This window comes from Mustela nigripes, chromosome 12 (assembly GCF_022355385.1).
Source record: "Mustela nigripes isolate SB6536 chromosome 12, MUSNIG.SB6536, whole genome shotgun sequence".
Classification (NCBI taxonomy): Eukaryota; Metazoa; Chordata; class Mammalia; order Carnivora; family Mustelidae; genus Mustela; species Mustela nigripes.
In genome coordinates, this window is record NC_081568.1 from 82,020,404 (window position 1) to 82,045,521 (window position 25,118).

At 43.4% G+C, this 25,118-nt stretch overlaps 1 protein-coding gene and 1 non-coding gene across 6 annotated transcripts in view; both read right to left on the bottom strand.

The window, feature by feature from the left end:
* Positions 1-1,358: 1,358 nt before the first annotated feature.
* The window catches only part of PRELID2 (PRELI domain containing 2), a 69,021-nt gene continuing 45,261 nt past the window's right edge, over positions 1,359-25,118 (bottom strand). For 3 of the 5 annotated variants that reach the window (XM_059417829.1, XM_059417832.1, XM_059417831.1), the window contains 2 exons: positions 10,221-10,290; positions 5,131-5,221 (listed from right to left, as the gene is read on the bottom strand). In XM_059417829.1, the coding sequence (XP_059273812.1) occupies positions 10,231-10,290 (60 nt within the window). In that variant the 3' untranslated portion in view covers positions 5,131-5,221; positions 10,221-10,230. Of the gene's footprint in view, positions 5,222-10,220; positions 10,291-11,336; positions 11,430-25,118 lie in introns of those variants that run through there. The other 2 variants (XR_009407486.1, XM_059417830.1) reach the window with 2 other exon arrangements.
* LOC132028878 (U2 spliceosomal RNA) lies at positions 8,680-8,868 on the bottom strand. The gene has a single exon (XR_009407575.1). It is a non-coding gene; the product is annotated as a U2 spliceosomal RNA (small nuclear RNA).

Genomic DNA, 25,118 nt, shown 5'->3' on the forward strand with positions numbered 1-25,118 from the left:
TAGAAGGTATTTATGCCTGAATATCCCGTACCCAGCAAGCACTATGCAGTGGGGATATGCTATGTGGCTCAGATGAGGAGGTGGTCTCATGCAGGGCAGCTCCACTCTTCTACCTATAAGGCCACCCTAGAGAGAACTGGTTACCTTTCTAAAGGTATGACGTGTGCCTCTAACTCAGGCAGGGTCATCCACAATGGTGCAATCTGCCAGTGAGGCTTCAGGCCACCATGCTATATAGTTATGTGTTTGATCTCTTTGCTGCATGTCCTGGGCTGATTTTTTTCGGCATCCTTTAAATGAGCAAATATTGTTTGATTTATTCAGGAGGTCCGTGCATTGGGTCTTACCATCAACTGGTGCCCACCATTGCCATCTGTTTGTAGAATGTCGGTGCAGGCCTCCTAGAAACCCCTAGATCAAATCCAAACAGAAGACAAAGGCTGCCTTTTTCCTGAACACGGTAGGTGCTCCATAAATGCTGGCTGAACCAAGGATTCTACCCCTAAAGGTACTCAGCTCTAATAATAGAAAAGCATCGACAGAGCTGGGGCAGGGCATTTTGGAAACCAGGCAGAGAAAGCCACTCAAATTCATCCAAGTGAAAAGCAGGCCAGTGGAAGGATCTCATGAAGCCTTATGGAAACACAGTATAGAAAGCGGAGCTGAGCCCCACAACTCAAAAAGCAGCGGCCACGCCTCCCTCTGTCTGGGGTTCATGTGACTTCCCGCTGCTGCCTGTCTGTGTGGTGCTTTGTTTCTTCTCTCTCGGCCCACTCTGGACCTTTCCCTATGAGCACATGGCCCCCTCAGATCACCCAGTAAAAGGAGCCTCTGTTTATTTCTGGGAGAAAGTTTACTGGCTTACCTCGGGGCTCACTTGGGAGAAAGTTCACCAGCTCACCATATATGGTCAGTGTAACACCCGCATCTGGAACTGTTGTGAAGGATGAGGATCATCACTACCAACGACAAACACAAGCTCTGCTGGGTGACGTGATACCCCCAGAAACTAACGATCATGCGTTAAGTATTAGTCGTAACACCCTTATTTCAGAATGTCCACAGGACTGAATTTCAGAGTTATCCAACTAACGGACAGCCCCAAATCACAGTCACACTGAATCAAGAAGACTTTTTTTTTTTTTTTTTTTTTTTGACAGACAGATTACAAGTAGGCAGAGAGGCAGGCAGAGAGAGAGGAGGAAGCAGGTTCCCCGCCGAGCAGAGAGCCAGATGTGGGGCTCGATCCCAGGACCCTGGGACCGTGACCTGAGCCGAAGGCAGAGGCTTTAACCTACCGAGCCACCCAGGCACCCCATCAAGAAGACTTTTATCCTGCACAAAAACATAGCCTGAGAAATGTTCGTGTGCATTTAATTTACTTACGTTTCACACATTATGCAACTGTACATATAAAACCATGAACACACTGGCTTCTAGACCAAAAGACGTCATTGTAGCAAAATCTCACGGACCTTGAGGTCAAAGGTTTGACAAGTGTACTTGGGCATTCAGGAAGTTACAGGAAAATAGCAAAATACCGTCACCAGGTCAATGTAGCAATGTTCATTCATTTTACTATTCTCAAGAAAGCCCCTCAAAGCCTGTTTAGTGTTATTTGAGATGTACAGTTTGCAGGGACATGAGTTCCCAACCCCAGACAGAACGGAAGGAAGTTTCCTATAGGCAGGCTCAAGGAACCGCTAGAGCTCAACGGGCAGAGCCGTCCAGTGGAAGGGCTTTAACAAACTCAAAGACGGCCTGAAACAATGAAAAACATAAAGGATGACCTTAAAATTTTTTCATTATTTTTTAGTAGATTGTTCACAAAAGCAGGGAAATGTATACTGAGAGTTACAATGTCAATGGTTCAAATAAAGCAAAAAAGATGTGTAACTTCAAAAACAGCCTTGACTGGTCTGCACTGTGTATCCTCCAATGTCTGACAAATGGGATATCATTGCCACACATATACTGCTTATAAAATACACAAAGCGATTTATATAGAAAGAATACAGCACCTTTTTTTATCCACATATGATTGAAACTATAAAAGCCCCTTCGTGGTAAAAGCACCACCATCACGTACGAATACCCTCAGTCAGCTTATCTCTGCATTAAGAACTTTATATTGTGTCCTGAGCGGTCAATGCTATCGATCAGAGGACCCAAATGACTGCCTTTTTACATGCTAGGAGACACAGAGGGCAACAACACAGCCCCTGAAATCAATGTTTCTCAAAACAAGGTCTGTGGAACAGCACGACTGAATCTCCTGGTGAATTCGCTTTACAACATAGATCCCCCAGCCCCCAATAAAATTTCATGAATCACAACTTCCAGGGGACGGCCCAGGAACCTACAGTTGAGCACTCCTCCCCGAGAATTTCTGGTACAAGCAGAAGTGTGGGAATCACTCTACAAAATCACTGCCTTAAAGGGTAGGCTCAGGGGCACTGGGGTGGCTCGGTCCGTTAAGGGTCTGACTCTTGATCTCTCAGCTCAGATCTTGATCTCAGGGCTGTGAGTTCAAGCCCCATGCTGGGCTCCACACTGGGTGTGAAGCCTACTTTAAAAAATAAAATAAAATAAAAAGGGTAGGCTCAGCCACCCAGTCAGGAGGCAACTAGCTGGCTGGGCCTATGAATTAACCTCTTCCCACACTTACTCTTAACATGCCCAGTAAGGTGGTACTCCTCCTGGTTTTGACATTTCCATAGTCTTATCACAGGAAAAGGATTCTGACATGTCATAAAAATAAACTCTAACAAGCTCTCATTAGTTTTTTAAAAAAGTGTTACGATTTTGAAGCCATATATGTGAAGCTCAGAGCAATGGACGCCTGCAGAGTGTTTATGAAAAATATTGAGTTCCTTGGGAATGGGAAGGGATTCTTGGGAATGGGAAGAAAATACATCTCAAAGCAGTCTTGCAGAAGAGGCAGAATGCAGCTTACATCCAGAATGGGGAAATGCAAATCTACTAAAAATTGGCTGGGATGTTTAAACTAGGCCTTACCACCCTTGAGGCAGAGACTGAAAACTACCAGCAAACACGTTTTGTAGGGCCGGCACAATGTTTTAAACAGTTCTGAATTACTGCCAACCTGTAAAAACCGGGAGAATTCTTCTCTTTAAAAAACATCTATCTTTTCCTACCAAGGTGGAAAGTGGAATCACCAGAAAAGCCAGCCACAGGTCCACAGTGTGGGGGAGCCAGGCAGCAGCTGCCCATCTTTACACAGGTGTACGTCCCCCACAGTCTCCCAGTGGCCACCTGCGTCAGTGACTCACCAGATCACCTGCCAGGTACCCAAAGCCATTTGCACTGGCCACCCCAGCTCCAGGCAATTAGGGACAAATTCAGCCTTCACTCTCTCTAGTTCTAACCAAAATTCTTGCTACAAAGATCCTTTCCTACTTCAGAAGTGTTGAGAAAGAAATCAGATAATGTCTGAAAATCGCCGAGAATTCACTAGAGCGTTCTCATCCCTAGTGGCCTACTGGAACCACCCAGGGAGCTTTAAAAAATAGAGAGGCTGGTTCCCCACCCCACACAGAGATTCTGTTGTACTGCTCTGGGGCATAACGAGGGTGGGGGGGGTGGAGAAAAGCTCCCCAGGTGGTTCTAATGAACACCCAAGGCTGAGAACTCCTGCCTTCAGAGGATGCAGTTGTTGAGTAGGAAGCATTAAGTTCATTCCAATGTCAACCTCCAAATTCGGACTTCTAACCTCTCACCTTTGTGGTAATTTACATCACCTTTTGTGTTTTGAAATGGGCTATTATTCCAAAAGCCTACCAAAATGCCATTTACAAAGTGGAAAAGGAAATCTAAGTGTGTTCTGGTTCCTACCACTCCTTGTCCCTCCAACACACCTGAAGAATGAAAGAAATAAGAATTATCCTAAGGGACAAAACTCAAGCAGCACAAACAGCTCACACACATTAAGAAGAAACTCACACTGGCAGGCTTATATGAAATAATTTTTTAAAGTGCTTTGAAATTCATCACTGCACTAAGTGAAAAATTTTCAAATAGTTAAAAAAAAAAAAGAACAATTTCCCCTGGTGTTCCCAGTAATGGCCCAATTTTTATCTTAAGCAGATAAATTCCAATTTATTGCCTCTCTTCAAGTGTTCTGGTAGGTAGTGTGCATTTATATTTTGGTTTCCAATCATGGGAAATGCAAACTACTGTCACCTAATTTTCAAACAGTGATACTACCTTACAATACATCTGAAAAGCACATCTTTTAAATGGTTTCACATAATAACGACTTCTGTTTACAAGACTTCTCCTAGGCAAGAGGCAGCATGCTGCACTCGATAAACGTGACCTCAGATCAGTCCCACAATCTCACGAAGTTAATCCTGTAACGCCTTGTACAATTAAAAAGAGTGAGCTTCAGAAAGATTGGAAATTATGTACACGATCGATCACTGAGCTGGTGGGTAGCAACACTTGCACTCAAATACAGGTCCCTCAGATTCCCCACACCTGGGCTCTTCGCACTGAACTATCCCTCCTGTCCTTCCGTGCTTAACCATTACGAGACAGAGACATCTGCGCCTGGTTCTCCTGACTTGCCAGTGAAACACAGAGAGGCTAACAAGCTGCTCTACCCCTCACAATACCAAAGCTACACCCTGCCTCCCCGCTCTCCGTGCCATGTTCTTCCAGAAGACCAAATCACACGGCTGACACCTTACGCTACAGAAGCTATACTGACTGCCCTTAGGTAGTACTTATGGGTAGAACATTACTCTATATATGGATTAGCTTCAACACAGGCCTGGTACATTCTTTTCTGTTGTAGGCCACCTAAGCATCAGGTATCAGCTTCGACTCCTTTATCTGTCCCAAAATCTTCTCACGCATCCTATAAGCAATGATGTTGATAAACGTGGGCAAAAGTGCCACTCGCCAGGCCTCTGGCCTGTCCTTGGTGTCCCTGACACCGTCACCAGGCAATCAGCAGGACATCCTGAAGAAGGGCAGACGTCACCTTCTATGGGTTTTTTCCTTTATTTGTAAATCATAAAGACACTGTGCCATAAAAATCCATCTAGAAGGCCTCCTGTCCAAGAGCTTCACACCCTGGCAGGAAGGTCTCCTCTTCTTTAAGCTGTCTCCATAAGCCCGTTTTTGGAAAACTGCATCAGTGATGGGTTCTGGCCAAGAAGTGATTCTCGAGCAAAAGTAGCACAACACAGGTCCCCTGCAAGAGAAAAACAGGCGTTATCACCTAATAAACATGTCTCGCCAATCAATACTTACTTGCCTCTTTTCTGAAGCAACTCCTAAAATAAGTCACTTGAATGCTATCTCTACGGATAATTCTTGAAGAAACTGCATTTCTGCCTCCTAATGATCTTCAAACAAAGCTAGCACCTTATTTTATTAAGTCCGGTGACCCAGAGGAGCTGGTTCAAAGGGAGTTAAGACAGAGCTAAAACTGAAGGCTTAATCACTCCAGTGTGAAAGAATTCTGCTGTGTTGTCAAACCTCAGCAAGCCCAGTCTCCCGGCTGCCGGCGGCAAGAACAAACACACGTCAGGGCTATCTGTTTTACTCAGAAATGACAGGAAATCAAAAATCTATCAAACGGAAGCATCAGCAACAGCACCACAAGCACACTGGTTAGACAGGTCAGCAACAGCACCACAAGCACACTGGTTAGTGAGACTTAGGCGCCTCCATTTTGGCCCATGACAAAACCACCTTCTAACAAGCTTTCTCATTTTCAAATGCCCACGAAGATACACAGGCCACAGACTTCTGGGGAAGATCTTGAGGACTGGGCACCATCTACAAGGGGGTCACAGTCTATGTGAGCTTAAATTACGCAAATCTGAAACATGGTATGATATTTAAAAAGGAAATAATGCCTCCTTATGCACATTCATCCAAATCCTACAGAATGGTTTTCTTTTTTTTTTATTTTTTAATTAAGAACTACAAAATTCCCAAACTGGCAAACTGAGTCCACTGTACACAGCACCTAGACTCCAGCCACATGGCTGGGCTGCTCTATCTGATTAACCAAATGCCGACTTTTCTACTCCCTTATGCACGTGCACTGGAACTTCACAAGCAATGGTAGTATGACTGTTGCTATTTTAACTTCACTGTTGTGACAATTTCAATGCTTTCTTAGGCCTTAAAATAAAATCATCCGAGTGGTGAGGTTAGAGCTAATACAGAGAAAATAAACTATCACACTATTAACTCTGAAATACAGGTAAGATATGGTCAAATACTATATTTAAAAGGTTAACCAAACACACAAGGCTCCTTGATCATAACTTAGGAGGGGGCATGCTCAAGTGTAGGGGACAGTAAAGCTTTTCCGTAAAAACCCAGACAGGAACTATTTTAAACCTTGTGAGAGGGGAGTTCTCTGTCACAGCTATTTACTCCAGTGTTGTAGCCATAACGAAGCCAGTGACATAGCTGTGTTCCAATAAAACCTTATTTACAGGGGCGCCTGGGTGGCTCAGTGGGTTAAGCCGCTGCCTTCGGCTCAGGTCATGATCTTAGAGTCCTGGGATCGAGTCCCGCATCGGGCTCTCTGCTCAGCGGAGAGCCTGCTTCCCTCTCTCTCTCTGCCTGCCTCTCCATCTACTTGTGATTTCTCTCTGTCAAATAAATAAAAAAATAAAATCTTTAAAAAAAAAAAAAAAAAAAAAAAAAAAAACCTTATTTACAAAAGCAGATAGCAGGTTGGATTTGACCTGAGGGCAAAAACTGACTGACCCTTCCTCTACAGCCTTAGACCTAATAGCTAACCCCCTCCTTTAAAGGTGACATTTAATTGCTCATAAAAACAACCACTCTTCCATTTTCCATAGGGCCAATTTTGAGAAAAGACGTTCCATTAAAAAGGGCATATTTCAAGCTTGAAAAAACTATGTAATAATAGCCAAGAAAAAAAAAGGGAAGCAATGAGCTGGCAAAAACACGGCAGTAACGGGGCGCCTGGGTGGCTCAGTGGGTTAAAGCCTCTGCCTTCAGCTCAGGTCATGGTCCCAGGGTCCTGGGATGAAGCCCCACATCTCTCTGCTGAGCAGAGAGCCTGCTTCCTCCTCTCTCTGCCCACCTCTCTGCCTGCTTGTGATCTCTGCCTGTCAAATAAATAAATAAATAAATCTTTATTTATTTTATTTTTTTTAAAATATTTTATTTATTTATTTGACAGATAGAGATCATAAGTAGGCGGAGAGGCAGGCAGAGAGAGAGAGAGGAGGAAGCAGGCTCCCTGCTGTGCAGAGATCCCGATGCGGGGCTCGATCCCAGGATCCTGGGATCATGACCTGAGCCGAAGGCAGAGGCTTAAGCCTCTGAGCCACCCAGGTGCCCCAATAAGTCTTTATTTAAAAAAAAAAAAAAAAAAAAAACACCACGGCAGCAACAACAAAGCCGTAAAATGTTCTATATCATCTTTGGTACCATGCTTACATAACTATGTATTTGTCAAAACTCACCAAACTGTACACTTAAAAATTGGTCAATTTAATTATACGTAAGTAATACTTCAATAAAGTGGATATTGACAAAATGCTTAAAGCCTCAGCAACAGGCTCTAATCTGGATTAGATTTATGTTGTAAGGGTATATATAAATATATCTCAATATATCCTTTACTTCACATTTGCCTCCCTGGGTCATAAATTAAGAGAGCTTGAATTATGTAAATCCTTCAAAACCTCTGTTGCATTAGATGCCCTGAAAACAACTGTCCCACATTACACTCCTGGCAGTCCCCACACCTCAACCACTTCACCTGAAAGGGGAGAATCAGTTGCTTTTAGAAACAATGCAAAGCCCCAAGTTCATGGCTAGCTTTCAACCACCGTAAAAACAAAACAAACAGAAAGCCCAAGAACATCGGTAATTTAGGACAATAGGTGAGGCTTGGCTGAACTTTTCTCATTTTTTCTCACTTAAAACCAAAAACACAAGTTGGTGTGAGTGTCATCTCTGTTCTTTTCAGCTGTCTTTCCTCCAAGGTGGAGCTTGTCACCATATAAGCAGGAAAAAAGAAGTTAAACAGGATGTCGCTGAGATGCTAAAATCAGGGAAAAGCCACACAAGAAAATCATTCCTCTGATTAATCTAAAGGCAGTAAAATACATGACGACAATTTGAACACCCTAGCTATTAGCTTCCTCGGGGCCCTTGTATTTTATCTGTCTTCACTCATGGACAAGACCTCATTTAAAGCAACTGTTCTCAAACTGTGGGCCCTGGACCACCAGCAGCTTCACCATCACCTGGGAACCCGCTGGAAATACAGGTCCTCGGACAGCACCCCAGACCTACTGACTCAGCGACTTTGAGAAGGGGGCCCACCAATCTACATTGAACAAATCCTCCAGATGATTGTGATATTCAAGGACATTCCAAATCATTAATCTGAAGTTTGAAAATCAATGTATACTTGTAAGTGGAGTCCCATCACATTCTCTCATTTAATTAAGGAGCTCTAAGGAGCTTACCTTAGACCTCACCCTTTGGAGTAAGATGGGATCCACACTCAAGTGTACATGAGCCCTAGAGCTACCTGGTGAGTCTCACAAACATGCCTCAAAATTTGTTTTTCTAAGAAAAGAGTAGATGTAGGAACACAGCAATTTTTTTTTTAAGTTTTTTGGTACAACAGTTAATTCCCCCCAAGGGGGCTGCACCATTCCTGGAAGTACTGCAATACCAGGTAGATGCGTGGAGTGGACGGAGCAGCTCCTAGTCCATCTCCTAATTCCAAAAATCCATTTAATATAATGTCCTCGGATAGAGGACGTATCAGATATTACACTGATAAGAACAGGTATTACATTTGTCTTGGCCAAAAGGTCGAGAAGCGATGAAACACAGCATTTCCAGATTGCATTTCAGTATTTTTGAGCACCTGCCATGTGCCATGCTTGTGCTAAATGAAATTATCTTACTTAGCCTCCCCAGTCATGAATAAATCCATTCACAGGCCAGGCTAACATGCATTCAATGCCGAAGAACTTATATATAAATGTTCACTTTGCTTCTTCTTTGGTGAGCTGTCCTCAAACTTTATTGTGTATCACAAGTAGAGTCTAAGGTTGCTTATATGAAATCATGTGTACTATAATAAGCCAACATAAGGAAATCTGAGGTAATGATGAATCACCCACGACAATGTTTGCTTTACTCCAAGGTTTTAACACGTGTTAAAAATCCAAGTCCAGGGATGCCTGGGTGGCTCAGTTGGTTAAGCGGCTGCCTTCGGCTCAGGTCATGATCCCAGCGTCCTGGGATCGAGTCCCACATCGGGCTCCTTGCTTGGCAGGGGGCCTGCTTCTCCCTCTGCCTCTGCCTGCCACTCTCGTCTGCCTGTGCTTGCTCTCGCTTCTCTCTCTATGACAAATAAATAAAATACAAAAAATCTTTAAAAAAAAAAAATCCAAGTCCAATAGATTTGGTCGGAAGCAAATCCATTACAATCATTTATTTTAGGCTCTGGTTCTCTCTAAAATAATGTTGTTCTGTCCCTTCCATGATGGACACCATTCTCCTTCATGTAGACAATAAAAACTTAAGGGAAAAAAAATTAAGTGATTCTAAACCTGCTTCCCTGAAACCTCAACAGTGTTTGTCCTCAACGAGATGTGGCAAGTGCCGATCCACCAGCCTCACACACGGCACCCTCCGCCACACCTGAGAGTGTCCGCGAGATGTCAGAATCCTTCTCTGTAGTATTTCAGGCAGCCACTCCCAACCAGTGAAAGGATTTATGGCCAATGAAACAGATTTATTCCACTGGCCAATCAAAGCATGCCCCTTTCTTACTTCTCTTCCTGCTTCAAATACAGCTTTTAATCTCCTCCCCCCTTTCATTGTTCCCAGAACAATACAATTAAGCTTCAGTTAATCCTAAACCACAGTCTACAAATCGAGGGCACCGTGAGGGTGAGGGTCGCAATCATGCTGGATTGTGCTGAGCAGTCTGAACAATTTGAATGCGGCTGCAACCCAGCACGTGGCACCATGCTGCTCTGAAAATCAAAGAAGTAAGTAAATGAGGGTCCTGAAGCGATCAGGAAACACCTGTGAGGCCGTATCCTCCACCTGTAACTGGGAAGTGTACGGGGGAGTAGCCCAGGGAGGCTGATGCATTATACAGGACTTAAAAGCATGAAAACATGGCTGGAGTAAATAATCCTGATTTTGCTTGTGGTACTCACTGATGATTCTTTATTCGGCTAATGGGGCACCACACTGCTCCTTCAGCAGCATCTCCATTATTCTAATTCCCTAGAGAGAGAAGAAAGAACCATCAGAACGCCACAGTTCGTGGACAAGCACTTTTACATTCATCGTGACCCTTTCCCTTCAAGGAATCCAGTCGGGGCCCTATTCTCATTTCAGAAAAGGAAGCTCATAGTCACCTTACATTTCTACAATATTTTTCTCACCAAAGTCACATACATTTTCTCTACATGGGCTCAGAATTAATCAAGGGAAATGGGTACAGGGGCTGAGAATTTCCATTTTAAACTTAAGAAAACAGGCCAAGAGAAGGTAAGTCACTTCTTGGAAGTGGCCCGCTCAGTGGCACTGCTGGAGCCGAATCGTAACAGCAACAACAAGTGTTTATCGAGCACTTACAAACGCGCTACGCTGGCTGCCCAGGTTTTCGTGAGCATGGTCCTGGGCAGTGGGTGCAGGGTGCACCACGGAGATCCTCCAGCACCTGGGCACCCCTTCCCCACCTGCCAGCACTGGAGGCACAGCCACCCTAACCCAAAGGTGAGCTGCCTTACCTGAGGTCATCAACCCCTCTCCAGGGGCAGCCCACATCCAAGGACTAGTAGATACAGAGGTCTATAGGTCCTGGCCCCTTCCCTCAACTCCAGACAACTGGGAAGGACACCCCATGTCTGGAGGTCCTCATGGAATCAGGTGAAACCTTCACGGTAACATTACCCAGTTTAAAGCCCCTCCTGCCTGAAACCTGTTTCCCCTGCTCCCTCGCAAGGGCTGTCCCCAGAGGCTCTCTCCAGTCACCCTCTGCACCAAAGTCTCCATCTCTGAGTCTGTGTCCCAAGAGCCAGCCTGGGACACCTGGTTTGATGCACACAAAGCCCCTGAACAAGTACTATTCTTACTCCCATTTTACAGATGAGGAAACAGTAACTCCAAGAGGTTTAAACAATGTCCCTCAAATCATGTATCTGTTGAGTAATAATGCAAGGAAAGAACAGAGCCATTCTATTCTGGCTTCAGAGGTTCCCTGACCCTTCTCACAAAGCTGACCCTGACCCTCCATGACTGCACATCCCAACCTTCCATGCACCCACCTTGCCAGTCAAAATCTGCCCTGGAGGAAAGAGGAAAGCAGATATTCCCTCCTTCCTCGTTCAAGAACAAGTTCTGCAGACCAGGGCCCAAACCTTCACAGAGAAAAACAACATGATGATATAATTATGAACGAGAGTTTTAAGGAAGTCAGAGCTGGATGTGGGGGGATCTGGGAATGGGAGACACCGTTCTCAGGGACTAGAAAGCAGTCTACAGGGAACAGGAATGATCTAAGCTAACCTCAAACACAGATCCCGGGACCACATACAGGAAGACTTTGATTTAACAGGACTCAAGCAGGCCTCAGAGTTGTGCACTGTTATCCAGCACCCAGGGGATTCCCGTGATCAGGCAGGTCTGGGAAACACTGAGGGAACTTCAAGAGAAAGTCTGGGGCTTCCTACTAGGGGTTTATTCTCTGCCACAGCAAGCAGGTGAGCCTCTAGAGAAGACCCTAAAATATATTTAGTGCTAAAGTACACCAAACAAAATGTAACATATCCTCGAGGTTTTAGATGCTCCTTTAGATTGTGGCTAGCCATCGCCACCAATACTGCCCCATCCTACTCGGAAGAAGTATCAGTTAAAGGATTCTGACAGAATGCTGACCAGCACAGAGTCAGGGGGTAACTAAAGCTGCAAACTCTAAGACCAGGAGCACTGCTGTCAGAGTCACGAGACCCAGGTTCTGGTCACAGTACTGCCAAGTTATTCTGGGGGTTTTTAGCTGAGTCACTCTTTACCAAGGAGTGGGGAGCAGAGAGGACAGCCAGGCCAGAGGGGTAGTGCAGCTGCACACCAGAACTGGGAGGGGAACCCACAGATGCACCTGCGCATCCCCACACCCTGCTGAGATCCACACCGTCAGCATTTCTAGGGCTGGGGCCTGGCACCTGCAGATTTGTAATATACCTCATGTGGCTCGGAAGCCAAACTGGCTCATTTACTAGAATCTGTGAATGGCAGCCTGACACCACCTCAAAGATCCCTCCCAGCCCTGCCAGTCTGAGAATGCATTTTGGAAGGTAAGGTACATGTTGCCCTTTGGTCCTCTTAGAGCTACTGTCCTTGCAAAGACTTAGGGGGTAAGGAGGAGAGTGGGGACAAAACCACCAGTGCAATGAAATTTAATCTAACTCTTTCCCTAAGATTTAACGTTCATTTCTGCTCTCATTCACTCATTAACAAATTCACTCAATAAATATGATGCACCTACTGTGTGCACTAGAGATTAAAGGGTGAACAAATAAGACATGGCCCCTGCCCACATAGAGCTTACAATCCAGTAGTTTTCATTCCCCTTGTTTCCATCTGTTTGTTTCAGCAAAACCTTGAACAATAATTAAATGCCTTCCTTCTATTTTCAGGAAGAATAAAAATGGCCACGTTGATTCTATTGCAACCATCTCTTTGCATGAATCTGGTGGTATGTCTTTAAAAACAGGAAAGCACACTCCCTCCTTAGGAAGTGAGCACTGGTGAACTCTCCCCATCCGTCCAAATTAAGAATGCCACCACTTACCGAGCTGAACACTAATTGACATAAGTGAAGACTTTGAGGTTTGCCTTGGGAATTGAAAGACGTTATTTATTGAATCAATTATGTTCACAATGTGACAGTTGATTTTTCTTTCCCTTTTCCCCCACTCTCTCATACCACTTTAGTCTTTTTAAGGAGAACAGTTAGAAATGGAAGGTGAAGAACAGGGGCAGAGAGAGAGAGACCTATCAAGTGAATTAAGAAAGAAAAAAAAACTTAACAGGGAGGCCAAACCATTACTTAGTGCCTCTCTACAGTATGGAGGGACCCAATAAAGCCCAATCAATAGAGTCCTTTCAACTAAAGTTCCAAGGCTTAAAACTCAACCCCTAGGAGATCAGCCTTAAAGAGGCTAAATTTACACCACTTATCACACAATGATGCCTGAAATGCAGAGAAAACATTAAGTGAATCCACCTTTATAGATATGGCTTAAAAGCTTTTTGGACTGACAAACCATAAACCAGCTTGATTTTATTACTCCTTTCCCCTCTGAGATTTTTTCTATTACAAGGCTATCTTTCTCTATTTGCCAATGTACAGATAAGTGAGGCCTCTCACGGTCTCATTTCCCTAATACAACACTGTGCCGGCCAAGCACATCCCCACAAAGGCGTCCCAGAGCCTCACGGATTGAAAACACTTCAGAGATCCCCCTCGCTAACCGTCTCTGAGAAATAGCTGATTATTGTGGGAAACAAAAGGCCTGTCTGAAGGGGGAGTTGGAAAAAAACGGAACTACAGGCCGCTCAATCCCGACAGGGTAGTATTTATTCTCTTCTCCAACGGATGCTTCCTTAAGCCCTGACTGATCTAGGAGGTCCCACAGACAGTGATACCAGACTCTGTAAAAACTGCAAACTTCTAAAGCAGTTTTCAAAAGACACACCTATGGGGCGCTCTTAAAACAAGAACTGCTCACTTAATTACCACAACAATAAAAGACCAAGACCGGTGCAGAATCTGGCACACAAAAGGTTCGTGACGTCAATGGATTACAAGGCTGATACACTGATTACTTTCCAATGCCAGGCTGAAAGAGGCTGAATTTTAGCCTTATAGTTGCTGTCTGCCCAGTGGTTAGCCTTCTTCAAAGGGCAGTGGAAAAGGCCAGGATCACAAGAGCAGCCCAGGGGATGAAAGAACAAAACAAGTTAAGAATAAAGAATGGAAATGCAGAAAAAAAGAAAAAGACAAAAAAAGTGGGAAGGAATGATGTGAAAAGAATTTGGCAGCAGAGATAGGACCTAAAATGGGTCCCAAAGAATCTGGATTAGCCACGAGCTGTTCACAAAGGGCAATAAATTCAAATGCTTAAATTCTCATTATAAAACCATTCACCCTTTGATAAAAAAAAACATTTACATCGGGGCACCTGGGTGGCCCAGTCGGTTAAGCAGGTTAAGCAGGTTAAGCAGTTAAGTGTCTGCCTTCCACTCGGGTCATGATGCTGAGGTCCTGGGATGGAGCCCTGCCCTGGGCTCCCTGCTCAGTGCGGGTCTCTTCTCCCTCTCCCTCAGCCCCTCCTTCCTGCTTGTGTACACTCTTCTCTAATAAATAAAATCTTTAAAAAAAAGAATTTACATCAAGTTGACCTTACTTCTTTTTCTGTTTTTTTTTTTTCATTCAGTTGGTTTACACAAAACTTTCTTCAAATCTTTTCATTTCTTCTGTGTAGAATAATAGTATGAATAAAAGAAGGATGAGAATATGTCACTCCCTGCTTAAACCCTTCCAGAGTGTCCCATTGCTCTCATAATACACGCACACTCACTATCATGGCTCCGGGGATTTTCCCACACAGCTCAGGGCCCTGCACAGACACAGGCCTGCTTCTCATTCAGGCAACATGTGCAGCTCCTTTCTCTTGCACGCGCTGCTCCCTCCAGCAGGAACATCCCCGAATCTACCAGTGGCTGGCTACCTCCTTGCCCTACTGAGGTTTCAACTCAGCGAGAGCCTCCTCAGACACTCCCAACAGCCCTACCTGAAACAGCCTGGCCACAGCCTGGATCACACAGCTGGGCCCTACTCCTCTTTATAGCACTCGTCACCAAAGGAAATGACTATGCTTTTTCAAATATTTTGTACTGTCAGCCATCCCCTCCCTCAACAGAAAGTAAGCTCCAGGAGATGGGAGAAACACTTGGCCAGGGGATATCATCTGTGGGGAAAAAGGGCCAAATCCGCATCTAGTGTTCTCTTTAAAGGTAACAGAAAATGGGGCGCCTGGGTGGCTCAGTGGGTTAAAGCCTTTGCCTTCGGCTCAGGTCCTGATCTCAGGGTCCTGGGATTGAGCCCCGAATCAGGCTCTCTGCTCAGCAGGGAGCCTGCTTCCTCCTCTCTTTCTCTCTCTCTGCCTGCCTCTCTGCCAACTTGTGATCTCTGTCTGTCAAATAAATAAATAAAATATTAAAAAAAAAAAAAAAAAGGTAACAGAAACACTGCTCAAAGCTTCTCCAGGAAGATATCTTTTGCCCCATAAAGCATCTTCAATCTGATGTAGGTTAATTCCTTAGGTCTTTAGGTCTTCCTCATCCATAAAACTGGGATAACGCCAACCAATACTAATAGTCAAAATCTGTGGCACATACTGTATGCCAAGAACTGTGCTGAGTGCTTTACCTGCCACTGGCTTACTTCATTCTCCTATCTGCCTTAGAGAATTAACCTATTCTTGTGGGGGGATGAGATCTGAGGTTCAGAAAAATTAAGCATCTGGACCAAAGTCACACAATAACTAAGAAGCTGAGTCCTGATTTGACCCAAAGCAATCAGGACTGCGAGTCCAGGATCCAGGATGTTTCAGCACAAGGGGGCGGAAGGCATAAATGAGACGGCGTATGTGAAAGCGCCTATTACAACGCTGGGTACACAGCAGGGGCTTGTTCTTCCCTTCCCTATTTACTATGTTCAAAAAGCCTAATAAATAAATCAGACACTGTAGCCCTGCTCCCAAACTAAATGGCATGATTCTTAATATATGAATCAATATTTAATCACCTCTACAAATTATTTTAAATACAATGCTTTTCAAGTAGGCACAGCTGATAGAATGTATGACCTCAATATAATTTTCCCATAGTAGCTAATAAACTCTTGAGTAAGATTCATTTTTATTTTGGTAAGTAACCCAAAATCTTTAGGTGTAACTGCAGAACATGAACAGATATAATTCAGATGTCTGTGCATGACATGATAAAACACCCTCTCTCCTTAAAGAGAATGTTTAATCTCACAATTGGTTATGGAGAAGAATATACCCCCAAATAATAAAATCTAAAAACAGGAAAAGACACTGTATTATCTAGTCCAGAGATGAAAGTCTTTTCAAGGAACCGAAGGTGGCCCACCTGACTTAGAAAGGTATCCCAGGATCAAGTATCAAGATGAAAGAGGCCCAAGCCGTTTCCATCTTGCCAGTTCTCAAACTCTGACCTGGCATGAACATCTTAGTGGCTAAAAGGCATTCAGGCACTGGTGTTTGCCTACTTTATGAAGTTCCTTCCCCAACCCTCCAATGTAACCCCATTAGTCTATTTTCATTTTTAATTTTTTTAAAACAACCTACACATAATTTTATTTTTCCTGACTTGGACTATATGGTTTTCTCACCACTGACTAATCAACAGACCAGCCTCCTACCTAGTGCCACATGCCATCCGTGACATTTCTGACAAATGATCTTCGGTTACCTGCTTAGAAACCTCCACTAAGGAGAAGCTTTCTACGCCTATTCCATCTGTCAGTCCTCATTATAAGACAGTCTTCCCAACACTGAGGTGGCACTGCCTCAGTGGCTGGCACACTGAAGGGGTCTAGTACAACTTTTAAAACAAACTAAAACACAACAGGGCTTCTGTCATTTCTCTTTACTGGCATTTATTCACTATTCATCAAATTTAAGCACAGTCATAATTCTGCCTTGATTCTTCCCGTTCTGAGATAAAATGATTACCAGCATGCTTATTGTCTCTAACAATAAAGCCCCTAGATGCCCAGATAATCCTCTTATCTTTGACCTCTCCCCTTCTCTTCACCCACATTCATATTAACTTCTATATGTCAACAATTTTCTTTACATGTGAGGCCAGCCTACTGTCTTCAAATCTCGTGTGTCCTCTGAAGAAAATGTAATTTTCCAAAGCCATATTTCAGTCAAAAATCCATCACACCTCTCACCAATACTGAGGATAGTGGGCAACTATCTGCCAGTGACCTGAGCGACCTGAGTGACATTATCCCAGTTAATCCTCTCAATGGTCCCCGCAGCTAAGACACGTTCATTCTCACCATTTCCAGGTAAAGAAATTGGGCCGTAATCAGATTAACTTGCTTGGGGTCAAAGAGCAAGTTAAGTGACCAACCTGAAATTTAAACCTGGATTTCTCCAACTCTTTCCACAATGAGTATTTACCTCATTGTTTCTGGATCCATACAATGGGCGGAAGGAAGTGAGGAAGCGTATTTCCTTGCAGGGTTGCCGTGAGGGTTCACCAAAGCAACAGATAAAGCTCCTGACACATGACAGACTTTTATTAGGCATTCCTGCCCATACTCCCTGGGGCCTGAAAAGCGACTACTGATTCCTTAGCAGACCCAAATCTGACTATGGGCCCCTCACAACAGGACTCCCACAACCAGGCATCCCCTGTTCAGTGGATGGTCAGTGACCGACAGGAAGTGTCCACAAGGGCTCACCTCATGTCTGGATCAGATTTCTCCAGGTACATTTTACATGATCTTCACATCACCTCTAAGAGTTACTGAAACTTGTATTTGACAACACTGAGACCCGCAGAGTAAAGCAGCTTTCTCTAGCTCACAAGGTCTTCAGAAAAGAATAGAACTAGAATCCAGGTCACAGGAAAAAACTGTTTGTAGAAAGGCTACAGCCCTACTAGGCTGTGCCGAGCACATTATAGACTGGTCTCATTTAATCCTCACACTCAATGTATGAGTCAGCGACATGAAGAAAATGACACTTAGAGAGGCTCAGAAACTTGACCAATAGCACCCAGCAATGAAAGCGCAGAATCCAAATTCACACACCAGGTTCCTGTGAACCACCTGCTTCAAAAAGTACATCTGCAAGGTTCTCTTCTCACATCACCAAAAAATGACATGTTGCCTTAGGCACAGTCCCTTCCTGCCATCTCAAAGTTATTTCCATGCACATCTGGATGATTTTAATTTATCCACTAAGGGAGGCAGGCTAAGACGACCAAGCCACAGGTAATTCTTAAAACTGGCCTAAGGATAAGAGCACCTCACCTCATCTCCAAATGCACTTCGTTTTCTGTTGATACCAAATGAAGCTCTCTCATGCACCAGGAAGAAGCTGGAGGACAGGCATGTGCACAGGAAACATTTCTATTTTGACCCAGTATCTGCCAATTAGAATTCCTCGGTTTTATCGAAAGCCAACTAACTAGTGAGGCTGTTACTTCCCACAAAAAGCCTTTCATCATTTCTTGGGGATAAAACCCCAGGGAGGTTGAATGAGGTCTGAGGTTACAGCTTTGAGCCGGAGGGCCGTTATGAACGTCAGCTGTAGAAACGGAAGGCCTCACCGTCACTCCCCCGTCCTTCACATTACCTGTGCAGCGGCAGAGCCGTGACGTCCGTGGCAAATACAAGCATTTAATATCACAAATGAACACAAACAACCAGAGCGAAAGCTACAAATAAACAACTAAAACCTAAAATCACTACATGCAAGTAATAGCCCCTGCTCTTTTTTAAAAGTCATTTATTTGCGAAGGGGAAAAAAATTCCATGCCGTGTTCACAGATGCAAATATCCTTTAAAGATTTTTTTTTTAATTTATTTATTTGATAGAGAGAGATCACAAGTAGATGGAGAGGCAGGCAGAGAGAGAGAGAGATGGAAGCAGGCTCCCTGCTGAGCAGAGAGCCCGACGCGGGACTCGATCCCAGGACCCTGAGATCATGACCTGAGCCGAAGGCAGCGGCTTAACCCACTGAGCCACCCAGGCGCCCCCAAATATCCTTTAAAATCCCCAGCCATTATCCCCATTAGTGCCATTATTATCAGACAATAAACTGATAAGGGGAAAGAGAGAGTGAAGAAATGGTGGTAATAACACAGTTGATACTCTTTAAAAATTGCTGTATTTCAATTGCTAACTAAATGGAAGCATTACTGGTTAATCCCTAGGATCTTATCCTTCGTATTGTTTGGTCCCAGATATTCCTTCATGAATTAGTAACTCCCACATGCATGATGTTCTAAATCTACCAGCTGCCTTGAATGTTTAACAGTGTAATAAAATTCTTCCCTTCAATTAAAAAAAAAAAGCTTAGGTTTATAAAAAAAGAAAAAATAGATTTTCACATCCTTCACTTGGTGAACTGCAAACGTGGGACTCCTTCTAAAGAACGGGCCCCTGTAGGGGATTCTGGCTCTCGTTCGGAGACTGAAGCAAAACCCTCCAGGCTCAGGGACACCTGATTCACACTTCGTTTGGAATCTGGCCAAGAAACTCAGGTTCCCTGGGAAATCATTTGTTAGACGGGCCTACGTGAAGAGGGTGAGCTGCTGGTAAAGTGAAGCAGGAGGGCTCTGTAGCCTGTTCATCAAGTGCAGAGACTAAGGGTCTGACTGGCTCACGTGAACACGGGTTCTACCACTCAGCACCCGGGTGGTTGGGCGCAAGACGCACCCCTGTCTCATCTATAAAACGGTCCTAACAGTCCTTACTCTAGAGCAGTGTTAAGCAAATTGAAGGAGGTAACACAGGTAAGTACTGAGGATGATGCCTGGGGCAAAGAAAGTGCTCAACAAATAGGACCTATTATTACCTTCCCTTCACTGCTTTTAAGACTATTTTAGTAAATTATTAATAAATAAACTATTTAATAAATAAATAAAGTAAGCTAGAAACAGGGGCGCCTGGGTGGCTCAGTTGGTTAAGTATCTGCCTTTGGCTCACGTTATGATCCCAGAGTCCTGGGATCGGGTCCCACATCGGGCTCCTTGCTCAGCAGGGTGCCTGCTTCTGCCTCTGCCTGCTACTCTCCCTGCTTGTGCTCGATATCTTGATCTCTCTGACATATAAATAAATAAAATCTTAAAAAAAAAAAACTAGGATAGAAACATGAAAAAATCATCCAGTAACATGCACACGTGCTCACTAACTGAGTAACTACTGACTAAGCATGGACTATGCGCTATGTGCTGAGTCCCACAATGAAGCCTCCAATTCACTAAGACAAAGAATCACGACAACAGTTACATCTTGGTAACAGTACTTCAGGGAATCTTTTCTAAGGTGTTCACACAAAATATGAAAGATTCCATGTTTAAAGATGTTTCACATGGTCTTGCTGCTAATGGGAAGCCTGGAAACAACTTCAATGCTCAATCCTAAAGAAACAGGGCAATCAATTATTTTACGACAACTTAACGAAATATTATGTGGTCATTAAAATGTTGGCTTTGCAGTTTCTATAGCTGCTGTGGTAGGCATTTGTGATATAATATTACTTGAAAAGAACAAGACATGAAATTGTACTTATACCGTAATTATGGCTGTTTAAAAATCTGCATATAAAAGACTGAAAAGAACATGCCAATTTGAGCTATAATAGCAAGATAACAGTTATCATTTCTGGAGTATTTAATATGTGCCAAGATATTTTAAGCACTTCTTTATACCATTCCCTTTTATTCTCCTGCTCCGAAGGTAAGTACTATCATTCACATTCCATCAGAGGCTCAATCTGTACACACCTTATGAGAGGGGGCCCAGAGATTTAAGGTTGGGCTCCCAAAGACAGGTTTATCAAAACCTCTAAAAACCACTGTCTGTAGCCTTCATAGGAAAAACAAGTTCTCGCTTAGAACTTTCTTGCATTTTTCTTTTCAAATAATAACTGATTATTTGCTGTGTGCCAAGTCTTGACCTGAGCATTTCATGCATGTAACTCATTTACTTCTCCCAAGTACTTGATTCAATAGGTTCCAATATGATCCTCACTTTAGAGAAGGAAAACCAGACTCGGAAAGTTAAATGGCTTACTGAAGGTCACACAGCTGATCAGTACAGGACATTCTGCTGGTTTTCAAAGAGATCTAGGGCAAAAGAACCTATAGGGCTCTGCTGAAAATATGTATTTTATGACACTTATGTGCAGGTAGCACCTATTCAAAAACATTTTAACACAAAACCTTAATTTTTTTTTTGTTTGTCTACAGACTAAAAGAGTCTTTTTGGGAGAAGTGCAGCCATTTTTAAAATTATGAAATATTCAAACATATTAAGAAACGAAGAGAACAGAAAAAACAGTATGCTTTAAAAAATGTTAGTATCTTGAAAAGTGAAAAAGCTACATCCCCACCAGAGGGATGTAAATCTTAAATTGGTGTCAATATGAAAGGAGCTACTCTCAAAAACCCACCATTTTCCTTTAAAGGAAATTCAGAGAAAAATAGAAAAATTGTTTAGCTAGAATCTAAGTAAAGAAAACCAGACAAGAAATAAGGAGTCAAGGTGACTCAGTTTTTTAAATGTCTGACTCTTGATTTGGGCTCAAGTCGATCTCAGGATCATAAGATCAAGCCCCGTGTTGGGCTCCACGATGAGCCTAGAGCCTGCTTAAGATCCTCTCCCTCAGGATGCCTGGGTGGCTCAGTCAGTTAAGCCACCATCTTGGGCTCAGGTCATGATTCCAGGGTCCTGGGATCACGTCCCGCAATCCGGCTCCTTGCTCGGCAGGAAGCCTGCTTCTCTCTCCACCTCTGCCTGCTTGTGCTGGAGCGTACTCTCTCTCTGATAAATAAATAAAATCTTTAAAAAAAAAAAAAAAAAAAGATCCTCTCTTTCTCCATCTCCCACTCTGCCCCTCCCTCCCCCCTCACTCTCTCAAGAGGAGAGGAAGGAAGGGGACAAATTCCAGGCAGCAAGGGGGGGTTCTAAAGAAATGGAAAGTGACAAAATGGTTCACAAGCAGTTCAAAAATGGTTCACAAGCCACAGGCTTCTTTCCTCCTTACCCGGCAGGCACTCTAGCCTTGTGCCCCTCCCCTGCTGGGCTCTGCCTGGTACCACAAGTCTCACAAAGGGTGGGCACAAACCAAAGGGGTCATTCAGCAAGAGATAAAATTATCCCACAGAGTGGGGAGACAGGGTAAGAAATCACCACCTACAGAGGAGAAAGAATGATCAAGGGGAACAGCTGGACACCCCAGAGAACCCACAGAGCATTTAATTAGTATGCTGCAGGGCTTAAGCACACAACTGAAGTTTAACTATTGGATGTACCTTTAAGAAATTAAATTACCTTTGCAATTCAAGTTGCTCTACCCAGAGTTCTGTATTAATTCCTGATCTGAAAAGCCTCAATGACATTTTCTTGGCCTTGCTGGTTAAACTAAGAATCTTAATTTAGCACAAAGAACCCAGTTGAATTCAAGTCCAGTCCGACAACAGATTTGATCCACAAAAACTCTGTGCCTCAAATACATCTAATCCACACAATCTGCAGACACAGCCCCAATTTTTCCAATATTTCAATGCCACCCGGCCAGAGCTGTTTCAGTTTTCAATTCTGTGTCTGCCTTGGGTTTCTATGAGGTGTGTGAAGATTTACGGTGGCCACAAATACCTATGTTCTCATTGTCTCTGCTTTTGAATTTAGCACAAGAGAGTGGGAAAGTCAGCTCAGAGAAGTAATAGATGGATTGCAAATTCCATCTGGAACAGTAGGGAGAACACGGCTCCCACATCTCCAGAGACTCCTGGGTGGGAGTGAGAGTGAAGAAACATTAGGAAAGCAAGTATCACAGTAAGTGTTATGAGACAATGACATTTTCCCTGTAGTTTGACAAGTGTTGACTTCAAGGTCATCAGACTCCAAGGTCATACCCCATGCTGATAGAGACCCACCATGCATTTGTCCTGTCTCCTCAGCCAAGCTTTTTGGGGGAAAGGATTCTGCCCCCCAGGTCAGGGAGTCAAAGAGTATAGCAGTGAAGAGAATGGGCTCTGATGTCAGACCCCCTGGAATTCTGGCTCTGCCACCTGCTGGCTGATGACCCCGTGCAAGTAAAACAACCTTGGTGCCACCACTCCTTCATCTGCAAAATGGAGCAGTAGAATAGTCTCTCTCTTTCCCTCAGAATCATTGGGAGAACCCACTGCTTATAAAATGGTGCAGTGTTTGGCTCATGGTAAATACTCAATAGATTATAGTTAATAATAATATTGTATCCAGTTTTCTCCAAATTTCCAGAACAGTCTGTGCTTTCAGAAAGCATGATTAAAAATAAGGCAACATATCTATAATGGGGTACCCATAGCTCAAAGACCCCTACAACACCCACAGATCTTTGTAATAAGCACTTTATTTAGCTCATCTGAGTAGGACTATCAAGTGAAACTGTAACTTCCCTACCAAATGCTTATCACCTTGCTAACTAGTATTTTATGCATTATTATTTTTAAGTATCTCATCACCAACACCTCAACCCTTGACTACCGACTTGTTACATGAATTATCTCTGACAGTCCTGATCCCCACTTAGCTTAAACTCCTGAATGTTTAGGCAGGCTTAAAAACTATGTTAGAAAAAAATTTCAAATCTTGGTATTTACACACTAAAGGAAAGGAGGAACGGCTCCAAACAACAACAACAACAAAATCGTTATCCTGTCGGAATTAAAATCAACTCTCCTAGTTCAATCCCTGGAGTTCAGAGCAACCAATCCAAGCACTGAGTGTGGCCAAGGCAGGGTCACCACCCGGATTTCCTGATTCTCGGCGCCTGCATTAAATGCTGTATGATGTACACAGGCTATGCAAACAAAGCCAATGACACATCTGGAGCTCAAGAAACCACTTTCTGCCATTTCACCTAAGAACCGAATCTCTCAGGTTCATCGAGTTTCATAGAAGGCAATGCCCCACAGCTGCAGCTGGGTGGTTGCAAGGTTTCCCCCAAAGCTTTACCAATGAGCAGTCTATTACCACCCTGATGAATTCAATTGAGCCATCAAGGAATTCTGGATCCTTGAGTCTCACAGTCAAGGTAAAGGCATTGACTTAAACCCAGGGAAAGGACCAAAGACTGTTAACCACTTACAGCATACTCATTTTCACCTAGAGGTTTTCACTACAAAGGCTACCTTGCTCGGGACTAAAACTCTACAGAGCTAGGAGAGCTAGGAGAACAAGCTGAGTTGACAGGGAGGGGACAGGTAAGCAGAGGGCTGTTACTATCATTCAACTGATCTAGCAATAAGCTGTTAAAAATCAGAACTCCTGGTAATAGTCTCGCAGCATCTAATGAATAAATAGGGAATAAATCAATCTATTTGAGCACTCAAGAGTGAGATTAAAAAGTATTATCAACAGAGGTAAATTGAGAGCAAGGAAATAAACCCTGTGGAAGTAAGGACAGAAAATAATTCATCAGTTCTTTGAAGTGGTTCAAGTGATGTAAAAAGTCTTGAAAAGATTCACATAACCAAGGAAATATAAGTATCCAACATGCCATCAGATTATTACACTGATGTTCGTATGTCATACTTGTTGTGACTTTCATTTATTCTTCTTCATTTTTATTTGCTGTCTTCCTCTATTACTGGGTTTTGAATGTCCACTCTTTTTTAGGGTTGTGACTGCCCTGCGTGTGTGTCTACTGGGCATTCATTTCACAGATAAGGAACTGAGCAGCTCAGGACAACCAGTCCGAGGTAACACCATCAGCTTGGAGGAGGACTGAGGTCAAACAATTAGTTAACGACAAAAGCATTAACTTTCAATGTCTCTGTAGAAGAATCAGAAGACTGGAGCTAACAACTTCATTTCCTCTTCGCAAGAATCCTACTAGGGTAGAATAACGAACCCTGCTTTCCTCATGACAAAGGAAATTCTAAGAGGTTAGATCCTTCATTCAAGTCACACAGCAAGAAAATTGGTAATACCCAGTTGGCTTCTGATAGAAGCTACAAACTGGCAAAAATTCTTTTGTAAAGAAATCTAGTGATTTACATCAAAGGCCTTAAAAATGTGCACACTCTTTAACCCAGGAAGTGATGAGAAATATACACAAGTATGTGTATTCATGGATCTACCCCAATATTATCTATAATGGTGAAAAAATAGGAACCAACAACAGCAGCAATTCTGCCATTGGAATACTATGAAGGCAGCAAAACTCATGTTTTCGAGGAAAATGTTACCAGTGTATCCATAAATGAAAAAGATGGGCTAAAT